The sequence below is a fragment of the Pithys albifrons genome, chromosome 4 (assembly GCF_047495875.1).
Source record: "Pithys albifrons albifrons isolate INPA30051 chromosome 4, PitAlb_v1, whole genome shotgun sequence".
NCBI classification, from domain to species: domain Eukaryota; kingdom Metazoa; phylum Chordata; class Aves; order Passeriformes; family Thamnophilidae; genus Pithys; species Pithys albifrons.
The window spans coordinates 72,528,848-72,547,993 of record NC_092461.1 but is presented as its reverse complement, the minus strand read 5'-3'; the positions used below and the strand labels follow the sequence as shown (position 1 = coordinate 72,547,993).

The 19,146-nt window shown below is 38.9% G+C and overlaps 1 protein-coding gene across 6 annotated transcripts in view; it reads right to left on the bottom strand.

Moving 5' to 3' along the window:
- Nucleotides 1–19,146, bottom strand: part of NOL4 (nucleolar protein 4) — a 203,402-nt gene that overhangs the window by 146,247 nt on the left and 38,009 nt on the right. For 5 of the 6 annotated variants that reach the window (XM_071554586.1, XM_071554589.1, XM_071554587.1 and 2 more), the window contains exons 2-5: nucleotides 18,640–18,789; nucleotides 6,980–7,091; nucleotides 6,372–6,484; nucleotides 1,825–1,957 (exon numbers count right to left, since the gene is read on the bottom strand). In XM_071554586.1, coding sequence (XP_071410687.1) covers nucleotides 1,825–1,957; nucleotides 6,372–6,484; nucleotides 6,980–7,091; nucleotides 18,640–18,789 — 508 coding nt within the window. The remainder of the gene's footprint in view (nucleotides 1–1,824; nucleotides 1,958–6,371; nucleotides 6,485–6,979; nucleotides 7,092–18,639; nucleotides 18,790–19,146) is intronic. The other variant, XM_071554588.1, reaches the window with a different exon arrangement.

Below are 19,146 nucleotides of genomic sequence, written 5' to 3'. Positions count from 1 at the left end.
TCAGACATATTGATGCAGGAAAGATTTCTGATTTTTTTAAATTTTCATGTTTCGTAGATTTTAGGAACACAAGTAGATGTAGCACAGTAAATTTTAGTGGGCTAATATTTAGCAACTTAAGTATAAGGTCTTTCTATCTCTATCCCTGCTCCAGACCAGGCAGCTAAGATCTCCTAACTGTTTAGTCTCTTTTCCAAGGTACAAGATTGGAGAATATTGGAAGCAAACATAAGCACGGAGCAGAGCGACCCACAACTCTGGAAAGTGTCCAAAAGCCCTTTGAACACTGAAAAAGAGGAGGTGGATGAAGAAGGGAGTCTCATCACCCCCAGGCCCAATTCCACAAGGGGTGGGGACTGGGAGGGGACAGAAGTGGAACTGGACATGTGTAAAGTGGTGATTGGATAGATTATATTATAAAAGCTATGGAAATCAAAGCTTGCACACGTGCGCGTTTATGTATTCCTGGATGAGCCAGCGTGCTTATTAAAGTAACTACCCTTTCTGTTTTCTCCTACTAAAAGTTGGCTCGGAGTCTTTTTTATAGACTTTCAGGCAACAATATGCATGCCCACGATTTTTATTAGGAAACACTACAAATGTGAAACATTTGAGTATACAACTGCTACAGCATAGTACTGCACTGAAAACCAAATACATAAAAATGGTACCTTCCTAAGTAACTCTGAAACCTCTAACTTAACAGTATTATTATAATATATTAGCCCTGTGAAAAGTCAAACTTTGACAGGAAAGTGACCTAGGTTTCCATACACTGTGTGCATCAGAACTGCTCCTTTAGTGAACATATGTAGAGAGAAATGAAGTTAAAAGTTGCACAAATTTTGTGGTAGCTTGAGGACACTCAGGCAAAAGGCAGCTGTGGTTAGAATGTGGCCTATCAAATTATCATAGACATGCTACTCCTTTATTTATCCAGAGAGCAATCCAACAGAAGGTCTCGCCTATCACCAGATCCTATCAGCCACTATGTACCACACCCATTCTCATCTACATATCTCACCAGACAGCAATTGACCATGATACATAAAGTGCAAAGAATCCAGGTTAACCACCAAATCCCATATATTTAGTGTTCCAGAGAAATATAAGGAGCACTTCTGAATTGGTACACATGATCAGGAAATTACCAAGTAACAAGTACAGGATGACAATGTGTTGTTTCTAATACCGATAGAATAGAATGGGTGTTGTGCATTCATGTGCCACTTACAAGCCCATGACTACAGACTCTCAGTCTGTAGTAGACAGGCTAATTGTGAGTTCCATAACCAAGGAAGAAGTTCATTCCAAGCCAGGTTAACCTAACCTGCTCTTAACAAGTGCTGAAATCAAAGACCACACAGCTATGCATCTTCTATACAAAGTAAAACTTCCATCTCTGACCAAGAAACTAGCTTTGTGTTGTAATCAAGGAATAACTAACATTCAAATTTACAATGCTGCTCACTCTTTTCTCTTCTTTTACCTCTGTTTCCCTATCAGAGTTTGCAGTTTTCATTCTTTCTATCACATCCCAGTTCCTATCTCTCAAATAATCTCCTTTGAATCAGGAAAAAGAATTTTCTTAGATTTCTAGGCTGCCTCTGAGAGGTTTGAGTTTTATTTCCTTTTACATCTGCGTATGGTCATCCTATGTATATATATATATATATAAACATAAACAATACTACTTAAGAACTCACCTGTTGCCTAAGCAACAAGTAAATGAAGAAAAGGACACAAGCAGGTACTAACTGAAAGCACAGAGTGGGAAAAAGACAAGGCAAGGCTGTATTTTCCTTATGAAATGAGGAGCCTTACCATCCTGCTGGCCCTGAAGGTTCTGAGGACTTTGCATTCTCTCCTCCAGATTTGAGCTGAGGTCAGAGTTCACAGCTGACATCCTAGTTGAGTCACTCATATCAAACTCATCGCTTTCGATAGAGCTTTCATCCTGCAAATGGAAAGATTCAGAGACATGTCAGAAAACATCATACACTGTTCACATTGTATGTGCAGTTCACTCCTTCCATTTGTTTCATTCGCACCTGGTGTTCAGTGAAATCTTGCTGAATCTTTGTGTATATAAGCAAACAAGCAAAACACATTAAGAAGAGCAAGGAAAACACTGCATTTACATGATATGATAATCTCACAAATGTGATTTGTTCAACTATGAGAATACTGCAATACCACACTCTCTTAAATGTATTTCCACAGTACTTTGCAAAAAGGACTGGTAACTAGAGATGTCATATCAAGTTCTCATTATTCAAATTTGGTTGAGGAGACCTCTTCACATTCCCTGCCTCAATCCTCTACTGTATCCAAGTGAAATCAGTAATCCTGTTAATGATCACTGTCCTGGTTTCATCTGGGATAGTGTTAATTTTCTTCTTTGTAGCTGGCACAGTGCTGTATTTTGGATTAAGTGTGAGAATAATATTGATAAAACAGTGATGTTTTAGTGGTTGCTAAGCAGTGCTTACCCTAAGCCAAGGATTTTTCACAGTCTCAAGCTCTGCCAGCAAGCAGGTACACAAGAAGTCGTGAGGGAGCATGGCCAGGACAGCTGACCCAAACTGGCCAGATGGATATTGCATATCATGGAACATCATGTCCAATATAAAAACTGGGAGGAGTTGGACAGTGGGGGCCAATTGCAGCTGGGAGACTGGATGGGCATCATTCAGAGAACGGTGAGCAACTCTATGTGGCATCACAAGTGTTTCTTGCGTTTTATTCCTTCCTCTCTCTCCTTTTCATTATAATTAGTAGTAATAGTAGCAATAGATGTTACTTTCTTTAAATTGTTAAACTTTTCTTAACTCAAGCCATGGGTTTTTACTTTTTTCTGGTTTTCTCCCCTATCCCACCAGAGCAGGGAGTGGAGTGTGTGAGTAGCTGTGTGTTACTTAGTTGCCAGCTGGGTTTAAACCATAACTACTCACACTAAGACATTTCCAAATGACAACTTCCTTGACATGATGTCACCCTTTCACTGTTACTGTGTTTAAAGAAGCATCTATGAAAATTACAAAGCTTATAAAAGTTCTGAGTATAGTCAAATGACAGTCAATGGCAAACCAAAGTAATATAATCACATGAGAATCACTGCAAATTTATTCTATATTATAAATATTGAACGCGAGTTATCCATCAAGTCTGATTACAGATCATCTAACTAGGAATGATAATGGAGGGCAAAAAGTAAAATTCCTGATCATTGCCCCTCTTTATCAAAGCAAAACGATTTTGGACCAAATCCAGAAAATGTTCAAATACATTTTTTACTTCAGTTGCTTCAGTCCCACTGAAGTTTATGCATCCACTCATGGAGTAAAAATTAAGCATCCACAAGTCTTGCTCTGTAAACCACTGAAGCAACATACAAACCTAAGGTGATACATTATCAGTAACAACTTTGCTGAGATGGTTACTTCTGTTATGAAGACAAGTATTGTAAAGAACTTAGAGAAAAATATGTCAAATAATTTTGTATACCCTGAAAATCAGTCTGAAATACTTCTTCAAATAATTTTTTTAGGTTTTTTTAGCAAAACCATAACTGACAGAATTCTGACTACCTTTCTGGATTGCTCACCAGAACTGACCTGGAAAAACATCAATCTTTAGACTATGATCTACTGTGTATTTGTTATGAACTGGTTACTATAGACATAATATAGCTGCTGTCTTCTTTCTGAGACCGTGGCCCTTTAATCAGTTCCTCTCCTGGGTCTCAGCAATGTTACCAGTTCGCATGGGCATTTCTCTTGTTTTCAGAAAGCAAATTCCCTGCAGCCACAACTCATGTTAAATTGGGATGAAGCACTGCCAAATGCCATTCAGGAGTGAGAGTAGGCCAACACATAAGACAATGATGTTCTGCATCATCACCTTAGGACAATGACAAATAATGAAATAAACATACCTTGTTCTCAAAGATTTGTAAAAAGCTAAATGGAAGAGTGAGGGCTTTTGCAGCAAGCACCTGTCTGTCTCGCCCTACCTAAGGCAGGAGCACCCCAGTTACAGCAGCAACAAACTCCCAAACTGTGCTCTCACGGAAGAACCCTGGTACCCACCAGCCTCCTGCCCCAGACAGACAGAGTCAGGGCACATGCAAGCAGGTTCTGAGGTTTAGGAAAAATGCACACTGCTTCTTCAAAGAGCAATATAAGAAAACAAACGCCACCAGACTTTCTGGAATACTGCGTCTCTATTAAAATACAGGGGTATTTCTCATAGAATCCTGCAGGAACCAGCAAGCAGCGGCTTACATTTTTCAATTCTGAGGTTAGGTAGTTTTCATGGGCTCCCAGAAAGGGAGCTCTGGCTGACACTTGCATAGGTAAAACAATACACATAGGCAGCCTCTCTTTGCCTACAGCACTCTGTAGAATATCTCCATCTCAATTCCCAAACTATGTAAACATCCCTCTGAATCTGCATGAACACATGGGCATGGGAGCACAAGCTGAGAACCACCGTCATACTGGCTCTAAATCTCCACACAGTGATGAGTCCTCCTTTTAGACAATGCCTGTTTCCCTCTCATTGATGGCCTCAATGTTGAATTGAGGAAGAGGGAATTACGAGGCTTTCAGTCATTGTGCTAGCTAGTTGTGGGATGCAACTTTACTGTCTCAATTCCACCACCCCCACAAAAATACAGGTAAGATTGACAAAATCTGGGAAATAGAGCTTACCTACAAACCCAAGCATGTTTTCTAAGTGCATGAAGTAGCTTGAACCAGAAATCCTGCTGTTTTGTACTACAACATTTGCACTGTCACTTTGCTCTTAGGGCAACAAACGTATGGCCCAGGCAAAAAAGAAAACCCTGGGAAAACTTTGTTTTGAGAAAAGACATAAGGATTGTCTTGAGAACTTTTGTTGTGCCCACTCTGCCCTGGAAAACACATTATTGCCAAAACATATCCAAAAATTGCTTTCATAAATCCAGTGCTGCAGGCATTTCACACACAGCAACAGCAAAGCTGCAAAACCAAGGTGGGCAGGGGAATACCAAGCAATGGTATTTCCTGCTGCCTCCATTTCATTGCCACCAGTTTGCATAGATGAAAAACTGGTTTAACAAAAATTCAGTCATTGGACTAGAAAAACTACACCAAAACATTCAGGGAATAGAAGCACCTCGCAGGTGCCCCTGATGCAGCACAAGCATTTGTTCTTGTTGTGGAAGTAGCAATTCTCAAAGGGAAGAATTGGAAAAACCAAGGAGTGATTTAAGTCCTAACTCTACTGCAGGAATAAAGCTCTTCTCCCCTGCTACTTGAAACACTGCTGCCCAATCCCTGAGAAGGAGCAGCATATAACTGAGGACTCAATAAGAGGGAAAGAAGACCAGGATGTATTTGTGCACAAAAAAACTTTGAGGTGGGGATCTCTCCCTACAGACACTCCACAACTGAAAAAAAAAAAAAGGCAAAAGCAAAAAAAGGATCCTAGTATTTCTAGAAGAGTGATGAAATCCCTGTTCTAAGGACTGTTGAATGATTCATGAAATCTCCACCAGCAGTCCATATCTCATAATGGCTAAGCTTCGCAAACAAAGATTTGGGAAGGGCTCTGCCCACACGGGTGTGGCCTTCGAGCCTGCACAGTGGATTTTTTTAGGTGAGGCACAGCATGCGCACTACTGGCCCCACCATTTAACTCCTAAGGTTCATCTGCCATGGCCGAGTGAGCTTGGATGTTGCAAGTGAAGTCCCCAGGACTAGAAACCTACAGCCCCTGGTATTCCCAAGTACTAACTGGGGCTGACCCTGTTTGGCTTCCGAGATCTGATGGAATCGGGCATCAGGGTGGCATTTAACTGACTAGTGTGTATCTACCCATTAGGAAAACAAATCTGGTTGACTCCACAGAGATTGGGAGTCAGTCTGGGTCTTGACACAATTCAGCCACTAAGGTTGTTTTAGAAGGTTTTCTTTAAAGAAAAAGTCTTGCAGTCAGGCAGAAACACAAAGAATGCAGGATTGCTTTTTGGCTAGCACATAGCTCAGTTTCTATTTGGCAGCTTAAATGGTAAATGAACAAATTTCTAGCAAAATCAGGTTATTATAAGTAATTTGGTAGGTGCCATTCAATTGATGAAGCAGTTCTTAAGATCTGGGGAAAAAATCTGAATAAATCAGAGAAAGAAAATAATTTTTGAGAAGAAATAAATACAATTCAACTCCAATTCTCCCTGAAGCAGTCTGATTCTTAGTCTACTTCTCTTCCTTCTTTTTTCTGTCTTTTTATTCAAAATTTCAAAAGCATCCCCTACTCTTACTTATCAAGCTTACTGCCTTAAAGATTTCAACAGAAAATCAAACTTAAAAGATTTCAGATTTTACCTCGTCTTGCTGTGAATTTAGCAGCTGCAACTTCATGTGTTTCATATAAGCCATAGTAATGGGCATGTTGTAATCAATCATACTGGTCACCAAAGTTGGAGGTTTTCCATTATCTGCAATAAAAATAGTAATCATGCATTATATGTTAATTGTGCAGGTTGTGTCAGCCTACTCTGCAGTCAAAGTCAAACTGTTATGTCATTTAGTTCTAACTTTGGCATTTTCAATCCCCTGTAGGCTGTACGGATTAGATGGAAGTCTCCCTAAGTAAAAGGAAAAATAAGTTCAAACTCTGAAAAGTGATGCATTCTCCTACCCTACATGACTACAGCACATACACCCTATCTATCCCTTATAAAGATTTCTACAGCAAAATATTTTGTCCAGATAAAATCTTCTTTCTTTCAAGGGTGCATATGGTAATAAACTCCATCCTTAAGTGAAAGCAGAAGATTCACTACCTTCCAGCTTAAGTAAATGAGATGATCTGACTTATTGAACTGTTCCAGTCTACCAAATCTTTATGAACCCGCACTTAAGCTAGGAAAATATAAATGGGTATTAGAAATAAAATTACTTTACATCCCACTATTTGACACTAAAACTACCTTTATGATCCACTCCATCGGGGTTTAAATGCATTCTTTTCTGGCACTCTGAGCAGCTCATTAGAAATCGTGTCACCGCTTCTCTTGGTAGAAAGGCATAGGTCTCCGAAATCTGAAATGAATTAAGAAAATGTAGGTGTTATTATGTAAGCTGATTGAACATGATTTAACAGAACTGATCATCGTATTTCCAAACAAGGCATATTATCTTTTAATGCCAGGAAGCACTATGGAAGCATGTTCTGCATACTATGTAGGATTTCAAGAAACATCTATCCAATCTGCCTACTTATCATCTAATGGATCCTGACAGTTGGTACCGAAAAAAAATCTACTTATATCAAAAGGGGGCTTGTTTTGTTTATAGTTCTTTTCAAATTCCTTTCAGGAAAAAGATTCATACATAAAAGTCATCCACCATACTGTGGAATGGTTCTAAAAAAGAGTTGAAAAGACATCCTTTTTTTTTTTTAAATAACCAACACCAAAAGAAGAAAGTATTTGGCTTCTGTGTTCTATATATTTTTGTTGTAACAATACATAGACAGATATAGGACTCAGCATGCTAGCAGAAAAGACAGTTTCCTTACTATTTTAATTTTGCATTTAAATGTTTTGTGAAAATATTCTTGGAAAGCTTGTGATTTTATACTATGGATTAAATATGTTATTTTTACTAATAGTTACAGAATTTGGGAATCAATTGCTTTTAAAGACTCTGCTTGACCTGGAGATATCTTGAAACAACAGATTTTAGTTGTTGCATTCAACATTAATATTCTTTTCAATCACATCCTCACAAGCAGGCATCAGAGGGATTATTCTTTTTTGAAAGGGGAGAGGAGGTTTTAAAGATTGCTGGTCTTAAAGATTGCATTCCCCCTACCTCCAAGGATGCATAAATCTTTATAGATATCTCGCCTTGCTGAAAAGGACCTGAAGGTTGGTGCCAAGCTGAAAATGAGTTAACAGCATACTCTCTGATCACAGATAAACTACATCTCATACTGGCTACTTTAAGTGTATGGCCAGCAGATCAAGATAAGTTATTATCCCTCTCTACTCAGTGCTGGTAAGAAAGCAGATGGAATAATGTGTCCAGGTTTTCCCTCACACTTCACAGTTCCCCTCCACACTTCAAGAAGGCTGCTGAGAAGCAGAAGAGGGTTCTGCAGCAGGCTGCCATGGCAGCTGGAACCTAAAGGAAACCTTGAATGAAAGACTGAGGAAAATGCATTTGTCTCATGTAGGTTATTAGTCAGAGAAAGATCTAATAGTGGTGCACCACTGCCTGGAGGGGAGTTATGGGTTCACCTAGGTGGGCCTAAATTTGGGCTCTGAAGTTTGGATTAGGCCGAAGCTGTCAGCTGACTTGAGCTGGGCTGAGCTAACAGCTGACCTCTTCTAGCCAGTAATTTTGTATTCCATACCACATTATGACATCATCTCCAGGGAAGTAGGAACCAGTGTGGGAGTGGTGAAGTCAGTCGCTTCTCAGCCCTCCTCTTGGGAGGACGCACGATGCTGTCCCAGGGGGGATGGAGAGGACCAGGCCCACCACTGGCTCACAGGGTATCTCAGGAAAGTAAAATGTGTTGTTCGGGGTCTCTCCTTTCTGCTTGAGTTTGTCTCCCTGGGGAGTAAGGTTTTTCTTAAGTAATGTGTAGTTAGGACAGTAGAATTTGTGTGTTCGTTAAGAAGCTGAGGTGGGGAACTTGTTGTTGCAGACTTGTGTGAGTGTATATTTGTACTCTCTTCTAATTGTCTCTTTCTTTCTGTGAAAAATATATGTAGATTTAGTATAAATGCAGTTTGAAGTGGTTTTTTTTCCTTTCCCCTCTTTTCCTCCCTTTCCTTGGTGTTAGGAGGGAGGCTTTTCTCTCTGTGCTTGGGGGGGTTGGCAGTTGCTTATCTCAAACCAAGACATGTGGAAAAAAACTCTTCAGAGTGTTTAACCAGGGACAACAACAACAAACTGTAGCTTGGGACATTCAAACCAGACATCAGCAGAGAATTCTACACTCCAGTGCACAAGAACAGGTTTTACCAGAAGGATGAAGCTGGATGAAAACATCCCCACTTTGATGTTTTTAAGTCAATAAAAGGCAAAGCCATGGCTTTTCTGGGATTCACTATATATACTGATGTATATACACTGAACAGTGCAAGTGTTGTAAGGAATCTCTAGCCTTTCTTTTCCCAGCTAAGGTGGTTATCTCAACATTATCAAGGAGATAATCCTTAAAGAAAGACAAAGTCCCAGCAAGAGAGATTAAAACAATCAATTGATAATCTGCTTGTACTCCCTTACTGTAAAAGCTACATCAGAATTTTACTTCCTATGAAGCACTAGACTGATGCAAATCACTGTTGGAAGTACAGAAGGATGGAGATGGGGCGTATGAAACTGTGGCTACAGAAAGAACAGGATAACTTTCTTTAACTGGATATAAATGGGATCACATACTGTCAAACTACTCCTGCTCCTCACAAGGCTGCCAAGAGGAGGAGAAATGGTCTGTTTTAACTCTCTTACACTCTTCCGCTCAGCTTGTCACCTATTTAACTTGTTTTGAAATTTTGATTTCCTAAAATGCCATTGAAAAATTTATCAGTGACAGTATTTTGGAAAATAGGTGGAGTTTAAATTAGTTTCTGTTGATGTGACATGTGTCATGGAAATAATGTGTTATAAAACTGGAATGCAGACCACACCATCATGTTTATAATATTATGGTTTAGGCTGTTTATTGTTGTTGTTTTCTTTTACAACAGAAATCTGACTTGGGGGGGGGGGGGGAGAGGGCAGTTACCATAAAAGCAAAAATTGATTAAAATTGGCAAAGATATTTTTCAGGCCTGAAACAATTTATCTGAAAATTGCAGTACTAAATGAAGCCACTTTTTAATAGGAGATCCCACCAAAAAATATTTTAAGATTATTTTTTCCTGTTTTTTATGCCACTGAACAGATGCTTATTTACCTTTCTAAACATGAAAACACTGGTTATACTCATGTTTTATGGAATCTAAAAAAAAAAAAAAGAACTTAAAATCAGCTGGAATTTAGCATTGAGAAAATTCATAAGTGCACATACACAGCAAACCTCTCTCAGAATATTTAACATGTTTAGCACTGTATTGAAATTAATGGATCTCACCCATGGATTCATTAGTTACCTGCATTAGACAGGAATGTTCCACTTATTCTAATCAAGCATCTCTGTCAAAATTCCATTTCTGCTCAAACAACATGAAAATCCTCCATGGAAAGCAAGTGAGCTAAACCTAGATTTGATAGGTATGCTCTATTGACTATAAGGCAGCTTTTATAGCTAAATTTGTCCACAGAGCAGATGCTTATGTCTCCAACCTCCCACTGCAACACAGTTTTAAGAATGCCCTCCCCTAAATAACATCAGATTTCAACAACTTCCTTCCCTGTTTACCTTATAATTTGAATCAATCGCATTCCTAGACTTCAGCCTGTATGAATTGGCATAACACAGTAGGAATTACATTAAAAGAGATACATAGGGGACATAACCCAGATCTTTCCTTATTCTTACTGCCTGAATATACAGAAAAAAAGCTCTTTCCAATTTTCAATACCACAAAGCTTACAAACTGCCTTCCTTCCCCTTCCCCCCCACCCCCCCACCACTCCCCAGCAACTTCACATCCCTGACAGTGCAGACTCTTGTTTGGCTTTCTCATTAAAGAAAGGCACATCTACTTTATAAGATGCAGATAGCCACTTGCTAGTTCTAGCCATGCTTTGAAACAGCTGTAGTAATGAAGGTCTCTAACCAAAGTAGCACAAGGCTGAAGACAAAATCCTGTATTTCACTTCTCAGCAGAGTTTACCAGCTTGTGTACAAGACTGGACTGATGTAGTTATGGAGCTGATTTGAATGTATTTCAGAGCACAGTCTGGAGGCCTATGACACTTTCTAAGCAACTATACAGAAATACCTCAGTGGTCTGACCTCATCAGGAAAAATTGTTTCTGTCCTCTATTCTATCTGAAAGAATGCAGTAATGACTTGGTCCTTAGTGATGCTGTATACTCTCACTGCTTTCAGTGGCCCTGCTCCTTTCTGTCTTCTCTAGGCTATTAACTACATAAAATATATAGCTAGACCACCCAATTATAAGTATACTTTTTTCAGATATGAAGCTCTAGAAATATCCTCATGGGATTCCTTATTCTTACTAGTGCTTTTATTGCGCATTAGTATATCTTCTGCTGCTTATAGAGATGTGTTATCTTGCAACTCAATGTATTCTGTACCATGAAAAAATCAGAAAATAAGGAGATTCTAGCAGATTGGTGTTTAAATACTGTGTACTAGGTAGAGCTCTTACAGCTAAATGCTGTAAATCATAAAGGGAAAGAATCTATGAAGAAGAAACTAGCCATCTGGAGCATTAAGCAAAGACTGCAAAAATCATATAGGGTTTGTTTAGCCTCAGAAAATACAAGATAAGAAGCAACTATTTTGTAACAATACAGTCCATGCACACCTACATTTATTTTGTTTTAATTCTGAACTGAGAGAAAAATAAAATTATTTGACTTTGGTGACTTCAGAGTCATAATTTTTATTTCACTATTCACAAAAATGCTATCATATAATACATTTTTACATATATGTACCCATCCAAAACATCACCCAGCAATGAAGGCTTTTCTAGACCTGTTTACTGGATCCCATGAAGAAAACAACAAGGCAAGTAATCCGCTACCTGAGCAATCAGTGTAAATCTGATTTACACTGGAGCTAAGCGATGCACGCCCTAATTGTAAAAGTCAAACCTACTGCATTCCTACTACATCACTTCAGGCAGAGAAAATGGGTAAAGTCTCCTTTATGCTCTCCAATATTCAGATGATTTAAGTGCAGGATGTTGTGATGATGTAGATTTCAGAGCTACATTTTTATTTGGAAAATTAACAAGTCCTAAACTGAAAGGCAGATTTTAGGACACATATGGCAGAACAGGAAAGACAAGTGTGAGGAGAGGGAGTGAAATTTTGCAAGTGAACCCATTAACCCCCAAAGAATTAACATAGAGAGTGTAGTGTAGTCTGGAAAGATGTGTCAGAATAGAGATTTTGTGTGTGTGTTTTTATTTCTTTAATTAAAGAGGGTAAGAGGGGAAATATGATCCAAAGAAGACTTCTGAAAAGAGGGAGAGACAGGGACAGAGAGTGAAGATGGTAATCTGTCCTGGGCCCACAGCCATCAAGCCAGGTGGCAGAAATTAATTTCTTGATGACAGGAGGGTGAACCAGCCAAGCGAAGTCCTCTCCTTTCTTCAGCAAGAGGTCATAATAGAAGACTGACATAGAAAAGCAGATATATTACCTCTGGGAGTTTTATCAAGAGCTCACTACCCTGCTATACTGGGAAAAATGTTGTTCCTTCATGTGCCAAACTTGTGCTTCACAGCTCCCTTCCCTACCCATATAGCAGAAGTCGCTTTCTGTGAGGGAAGCGATGGGAAACACTTGCTAGTGGGACAACTGCCAGGACACTCAGCACTCATCCTTTGTGAAGAAAGAAGAACAAGCCCATAGAATAAAGATGCATGGGGCCTGGCTACTTCATGCACACAAGACTGGCATGGATGCAAGAATTTAAGCATGTTAAGGCCCTGCACAAACCTCATGTTCTTCCTGTTTCCCACGGACAACATCTGCCCTGTAAAGAAACCAGCCACATCCCAAACCTGCTTTAGCTCTGTTTGATCTGGAAGGAGATGATGTTATTTCATAGTGTGACTTGTCAAAAAATTTTTCTCCAAGGAAAACACACTCACCGTGATGCTCAGAGGGGACTCACAAGCTCATTCCTGTTTTGGGAGGGAAAAAGAATGACCCCATGTTTCACAATCTGAGCAAAGTTTTTCTTAGGGTGATAGGAAAGAGGGAAGCTACTCAAAAGCTTGATCCAAAAAAAGAAACATTTATTACTGCAACAGCTGGATGAAGTAGAGGACCCCAGATATTGTCCCACACCCCAAAAAAATCATGTTATTCCTTAGGATGTTATACATTTATGTACTCCCTATCTGATGTGAGTCTTGCCTCAAGCTACTCTCCCTTGACACATCAATATCTTCACCGTATTTTACAAGCCTGCTTGTCTTCCAGCTCATCAGTCCAGTAGCTCTTTTTTCATTTGCGGGTTGGGAGTCTTATTAACTGACCCATTTCTCCTGCTCAGACATCACAACTCTCCCTCACAACTCAAATTCACTGCTATGACGTTTCAAGGCTTTACGCAGTGACTACACAAGCTCAACAGGCAAATATTAATCAACCTTCACAGTTGAAGTATTAAAGTAGAATACATACACAGAATTAAAGGTGCTTAAGGTAGCTATGAGACTTTCACAAACAGTTCTCAGCTGTAGCACAGAAAGGTGAGGCACCTATTCAAATGTTTAAATGAATTAAAAGCTCTTTTAAGAACATTGAACAAAGGAAAATAAAATCTACTCTGAAATATAGGGTTTGATTGCTAAATCTGGCTTACCTGTACCCATAGCTGGGCCTGAGAGGTCATACAGACATTTTACAGGCTCATCACAGACCATTCCAGTTTCTTGAAAAATGTAGGAAGTCAATTTTTTTCCTGGTTTGCACTGAATCACAAAGAGTTCTCCTGACAGCTTGAGCCTGTTGCATTATGCTGCTACTGTAGCTACAACTTTTCCCAGTTCCTCCTACCTCTGATATACCCCTTAGCACTCATGTTTAACTTGTAGACACAGCTGAATGTCTTAAATCGAGAAATGTAGCTCCACAAAGGCACAGAAAGTCTGTTATGCATTTACTGCACATCTTTCCCAATACAACTGGTTGGATTGTTTTCCTAACTGCTTTTCTCCTGTGCATACCCATCCCCACTTTGATGCCACGGTTCTCCTTTCAGGGCGGGATGCCTATATAAAAATAACTCCCTTAGAACAGGGAGTGAAAAGCACATTTCCAAAGCAAGGCAGTTCCTCTTGGATACTCAGCTATAGTAGTGACTGCCAGCGAAGATATCCCCATAAGAATCCTTGTTACTTTCTCCTGACTACATTCCCTGCATCAGCACTTTTAACCCCACCTCCTATGAAGCCTGGCAGAGGAGACATCAGGGAATGTAGGACAAGCAGCGTCCTGTTTGGGCACTTCTGCTTTCCTTGGCCCCAAGGAACATGCTCTTTTCACCTTCCTCATCTTCCTAGTCACCTGTGCCCCTGCTGAGCACCAGCCTTGGCCAGGCCTTGTGTCACATATCCTGCCTTTGTGAGGGAATTATCTCCCAGATCAAGGCCCTCAATGTTTTCTCTGTTTGTAAACTTCCCTGGGAACTGGGAAAATAGCTGAGATGATAAACATCTTATTAATTACTCGTTCAGTCTGGCATACTCCAGAAATTATTTAAAATTCTTGGTTTCATTTTACCTATATAAGCCATGTCTGGTTTTTTGCTGGTGTAGATCTAACTACAGTTATGCTGGCAAGGAACACAGTCCATCAATCTTACCTTGTATACAAATCAGGTACCTGAAATGAGCACAAAACCTGCCAGTTAAATGGGACACTCACTCTCTTTTGCATATTTTCAGAGTTACTCTCCCACATCATATGAACAGACTTCATATGATTCCCTTCTGATGTTTTAATGTGCAGAAAAGAAGATAATGGGACCTTATCCAAACTTAAATATTGAAGAATAGATACTTATCTGATTTATCTATAGGGTTTGTGACAAAAAATTGCAAAGTCTGATCTGGTACATTGTTGCCCCAATTAAAATAGGAAGATTCCCTTTCCAATACCTCTTTTAGAGGTACAAACTATCACATCCTATTTATCTTCCTGTGCAGCTCCATAGGAAGTCCCACACAAATGAATCAGTTGTAAAAATGCCATTCATTTCACACAGTTAACATAAACAAGGAAGTGCAGACTACAGATGCACTATTTGCATTTGTAAGCTGTTCTGAACACAAGTTCAGAGAGACATACTGATGTATATTAGGACTCCAGCACCCAATGACTCTATCAAAAATTAAAAATACTCTAGTTATCCCAAGTTTTTTACTCTATATAAATGCAAACTAGCTAATTAAGTCACATTTCCCTTCCAATCATGCTTTAGTGTTATTCAAAATTTTGAGTGCAGCAGGTTCACTACTGAAAATACAGACTCATACATATATAAGCAAATTAAATGAAATCAATACATTGCAGTGCTTAGGGCTGTGCCATTAATTTTTCAGAAATACTTCAGAATTGAAAATCCATGACAATATTTATGAATTCCGGAATTTAGCATTTTGCACCAAATTTGTGGTGGTTCTCTCTTCATAATTCCTCTGTTAAAATGTTTTAGTTATCCAGTCAGAGAACAGAAACAATGTGACCGTCACTTGACAGGAGTTACAAATAACAAATAGCTGTTATAGCATACAGTTTGTGAACCATCTCTGTAAAAATTCTTCACTCAAACTATTTGGTGAATACCTATGAATGGTAATTAACTTTTGACATGTGAATAAAGAAACAAGACTAAATTGATCTCGTTCCAAATTCACTTAATAAAATTAAACTCACCAAAGTACTTGAGTTTGATTTATAAAGCTTTCAAAGTATGCTTGTTAGACAGTTACCTGAGATACCTTTTTCCTCCTTACAGTGTCACTGCAAAGGTAGATACTACATGACTTCTTGGAACAGACTGACACTATAGCTCTTAATTTTTAGTAAAAGTCATTTTAATGGACAGGTCCAGTAAAGAAGCATGCATTTCCCCTGAAGGTCTGGTACAGTTTACGGCCTGTTTACTTAACCTGATTCTTACATCAGGATAGAGAGCAAGAATCAAAATTAGTTTTTTCTGGAGTGTTTTTTCATTTTTTTTTCAATTATGGAAGTCTTTCAAAATTATATATCCCATCATATTTCCCATAAGATTCCCGTCACTGGGAAATATGGATCAATGCTGTTAATAAGCTAACATGCAATTAAATTAATGCACAGATACTGCAGACTGGTAATGACACAAACTTATATTTGGGCATCCTTAACAACGCAAAAAGCTTGCAGGGTGATAGACTCATTCAAGGTCTGATGGGTTACAGAAATCACCCCATGACCTGGAGGAGGTGTTCCCAGAAACCACTGTCACCGGGTATATATCTTACTTTTTATTCATTGTTTTGCTTTGTTTTGTTACACTATACTATATTGCTGACTCGTTGTGAGTGGTGTGCTTTAAGGTGTGCAGTCCCTTACCTTAGTGAGCTAACGTTTAGTCAGTGGGAAGCAGTTTTATTCTTTCTTTCTGCTTTGTGTTAATGAGTGTATTTAGATTTTGGTTTAGTCTTTGTAAATTGCTCTGTCATGGAGGGGGTGTTTGAGTTTTGCATTGTTGTTGGAGTTTTGTACTGAGGCTTAGGTTGTTGTGCTGTTTTTTGGAGTGTGTTTCTGGTTTGGGGTTTTTTGTTACTAGTTAAGTGCAATCATGCAGATTAAACATTATCACCAACAACATAACACCTATAGTAATTGTCACATACTTGTATTAATAAAAGTTATTTTGGGAACTGCTAGAGCTTGTCCAGTTTATTTGTGGTGCTGGCAGTGATACAATTTGTAAGAGAACTTTACAGAGTAGGTTCTCCCTTGCTATTAAGTGCAGTCTCCATATCAGAGTATCAAAAGTCCTGTCCATCACAGTGAATCTGTCAAGTGAAGGGTCACTTCAGGTAAGGCATGGCTTAGGGCTTTAAAAGGCTTTGATTTTCTGAGGACCTTTATAGCCAATAAAAATATATTAATAGAGGTGGAACAAGAAATCTTTGAATTTCTGCCACTTTTCACATGTCTCGATTGCAATGAAAGTTGACATCAAATCAAACTACTGGATCTGCACAAATAGTTCTCACCAAAGATACACTAGTTGTCTTTCATGCTGTTCACAATAAACAAATTTCTTATCTGACCTGCAATCATGAGATTCTTATGGTAGTAAATATTATACTTGGCATGTATTTGTAGGACGATGAGTAGGAAGTATTGTATTTATAGCTGGCAGCATTCCTTATAGTTGTATATTATTCTACAATGTTTGTGACCTGTACCTTTAAACAATATACTGAAGTAAAACCAAATAGAAAGAGAAAGGTCAATGGAAAATATGACCTTACTAATGCTTTCCAAAAAAGGAGAGCAAGTATCAAAATGGCCATGGTGCCAAACAAAAATTAATTTACGTGGTTTGTATTTGTTCACCTTAAAATAACACTCCAAGCCTTACAAAAGCACACCCTGATGAAAGACGTCTTAATATCTATCTTAAGGTCAATAACACCAGGAAAAAATTATAAGAAAATTTGCCAAGAGTTTATCCAACAACAAACCCTCTGAAATAGCCTATAAATAAAATATCTGTGAAGGAATTCACAGATACATAGAAAAGATTGCTACATCGGTGAAAAAAAAACAGTAATGGAAAAATAGCTATTTCTTACAGCTAAAATTGAATCAGAGACCTGGAGTTCCCCCACATTTTGGTGACCTCTGATGAAAAACAGCTGACACAACTGCAGGCCAGTTTTGAGATGAAGAACACTGTTCAGGATGATAGGTCTCCTTAGGGCCCTGTGCCTTGTCCCTGCCAGCCTTATCCCACTGGGACCATGGGGAGAGGTGCCTCAGATGCCCTGCACCCCTGGCCAGGGCTGTGTGATGGGCCCCGGCTGGACATCCCTGCCCTTCAACCCTGGAGGAGCCCCTTGTGTTTCAGCAACTGTAAACAGCTGGGCAGGTACATCAAGATAAACCTCTGAGCGTACCTAGCTCTATCACAGCCCTTCACTTGGAAAGTTGGCTATCCAAATCCAAGCAAGAGCACACATTTTAAGCATCTTGGGAAAGTGCAGCAATTGTTTCATTAGTTTTCCATATGAAAATAAAGAGTTATATTTCTGTCATTAACCACAAAACATATTCATAGCAATTTTTGGGCAGTGACTGAACTGATTAGGTCAAGTAACAACATGCAATTAAAAATCTTAGTAATTTCTCTCTACTCAGTCAGTTTATGCAGGAGTGAGAACTGGTCTCTAATACTTGCCTTATTATACCTAGTAGCTTTCCAGACCTTTGAATTTAGGATATTTACAAGTTTTCATACTATTAAATCATTTGTTATACTCAGTCTGCAGCCCTAAACTATAAGGCAACTTCATTCAAATGTTGAAATGCAGCAACTCAATTAGACAAGTTGTGGCAATACCTTCTAAATCTTCTTTCACCCTTCAGCCATTTAATAACAAATAATTAATAAAAAGCTATTAGAGAAATTGCCAAACCATTAGAGAAATAATAAATTCTCTTCTCGTACCAATGAGAGAATCTCTATTGAAGTCAATGGATCTGGCCCTTGTTACACAGAAAACGTGATTTCTAAACTAAAAGATTTCATGCATTACTGGAAGACCTCTAAAACCAGTTTGAAGGGGGGGCGGTTGCAGTACCAATCTAGTTGAAAGAAAAAAAAACCACAAATCTCATGCCGTGTGACTAAGCCCAAAAAATTCACATCTTCAGAGACTCATGTTCACTTTTAGTTGGTGTTTTTTTTACTTACTGCTTTGTACGTTCTCTTTTGTCCAGCATGTTTTCTGATTTGCTCTCCATTAGGCCCAGTTTCAACATGCATGGAATAGATAATGTCAAAGAAATCTTCTACAACAGCCACCCGCCGTAAAGACAGCTTCTCATCTACACCTACTCCATCCTGAAACAAAACAAACAAAAAAAAAGAGAACAGAAAAAGTAAGGGCGACAAGATGAATAGATAAATTATGATAATTATGGGACATGTTCACCTTTTTTAGCAGGGAGTTTAAGACTCTTCCATTGAGATCGGAAGGTCACCCACCTTGCAAATGACAGACACAGCATTGTAGGAAAGCTAAATGATCAGAAGTATCACATGGACCTTTTCAGTCCATTTTGCCAAGCCATGGCACTTAGCCTCGTGATAGGAAGTAATCTTCCACTCTAGTATTTTAAAAAAAAGTATATAAAATGTATTTGTTCATCTTTCTCCAAATGCACAAACAAGATTGAAAGGCAGAAGCAGTCCCAAACA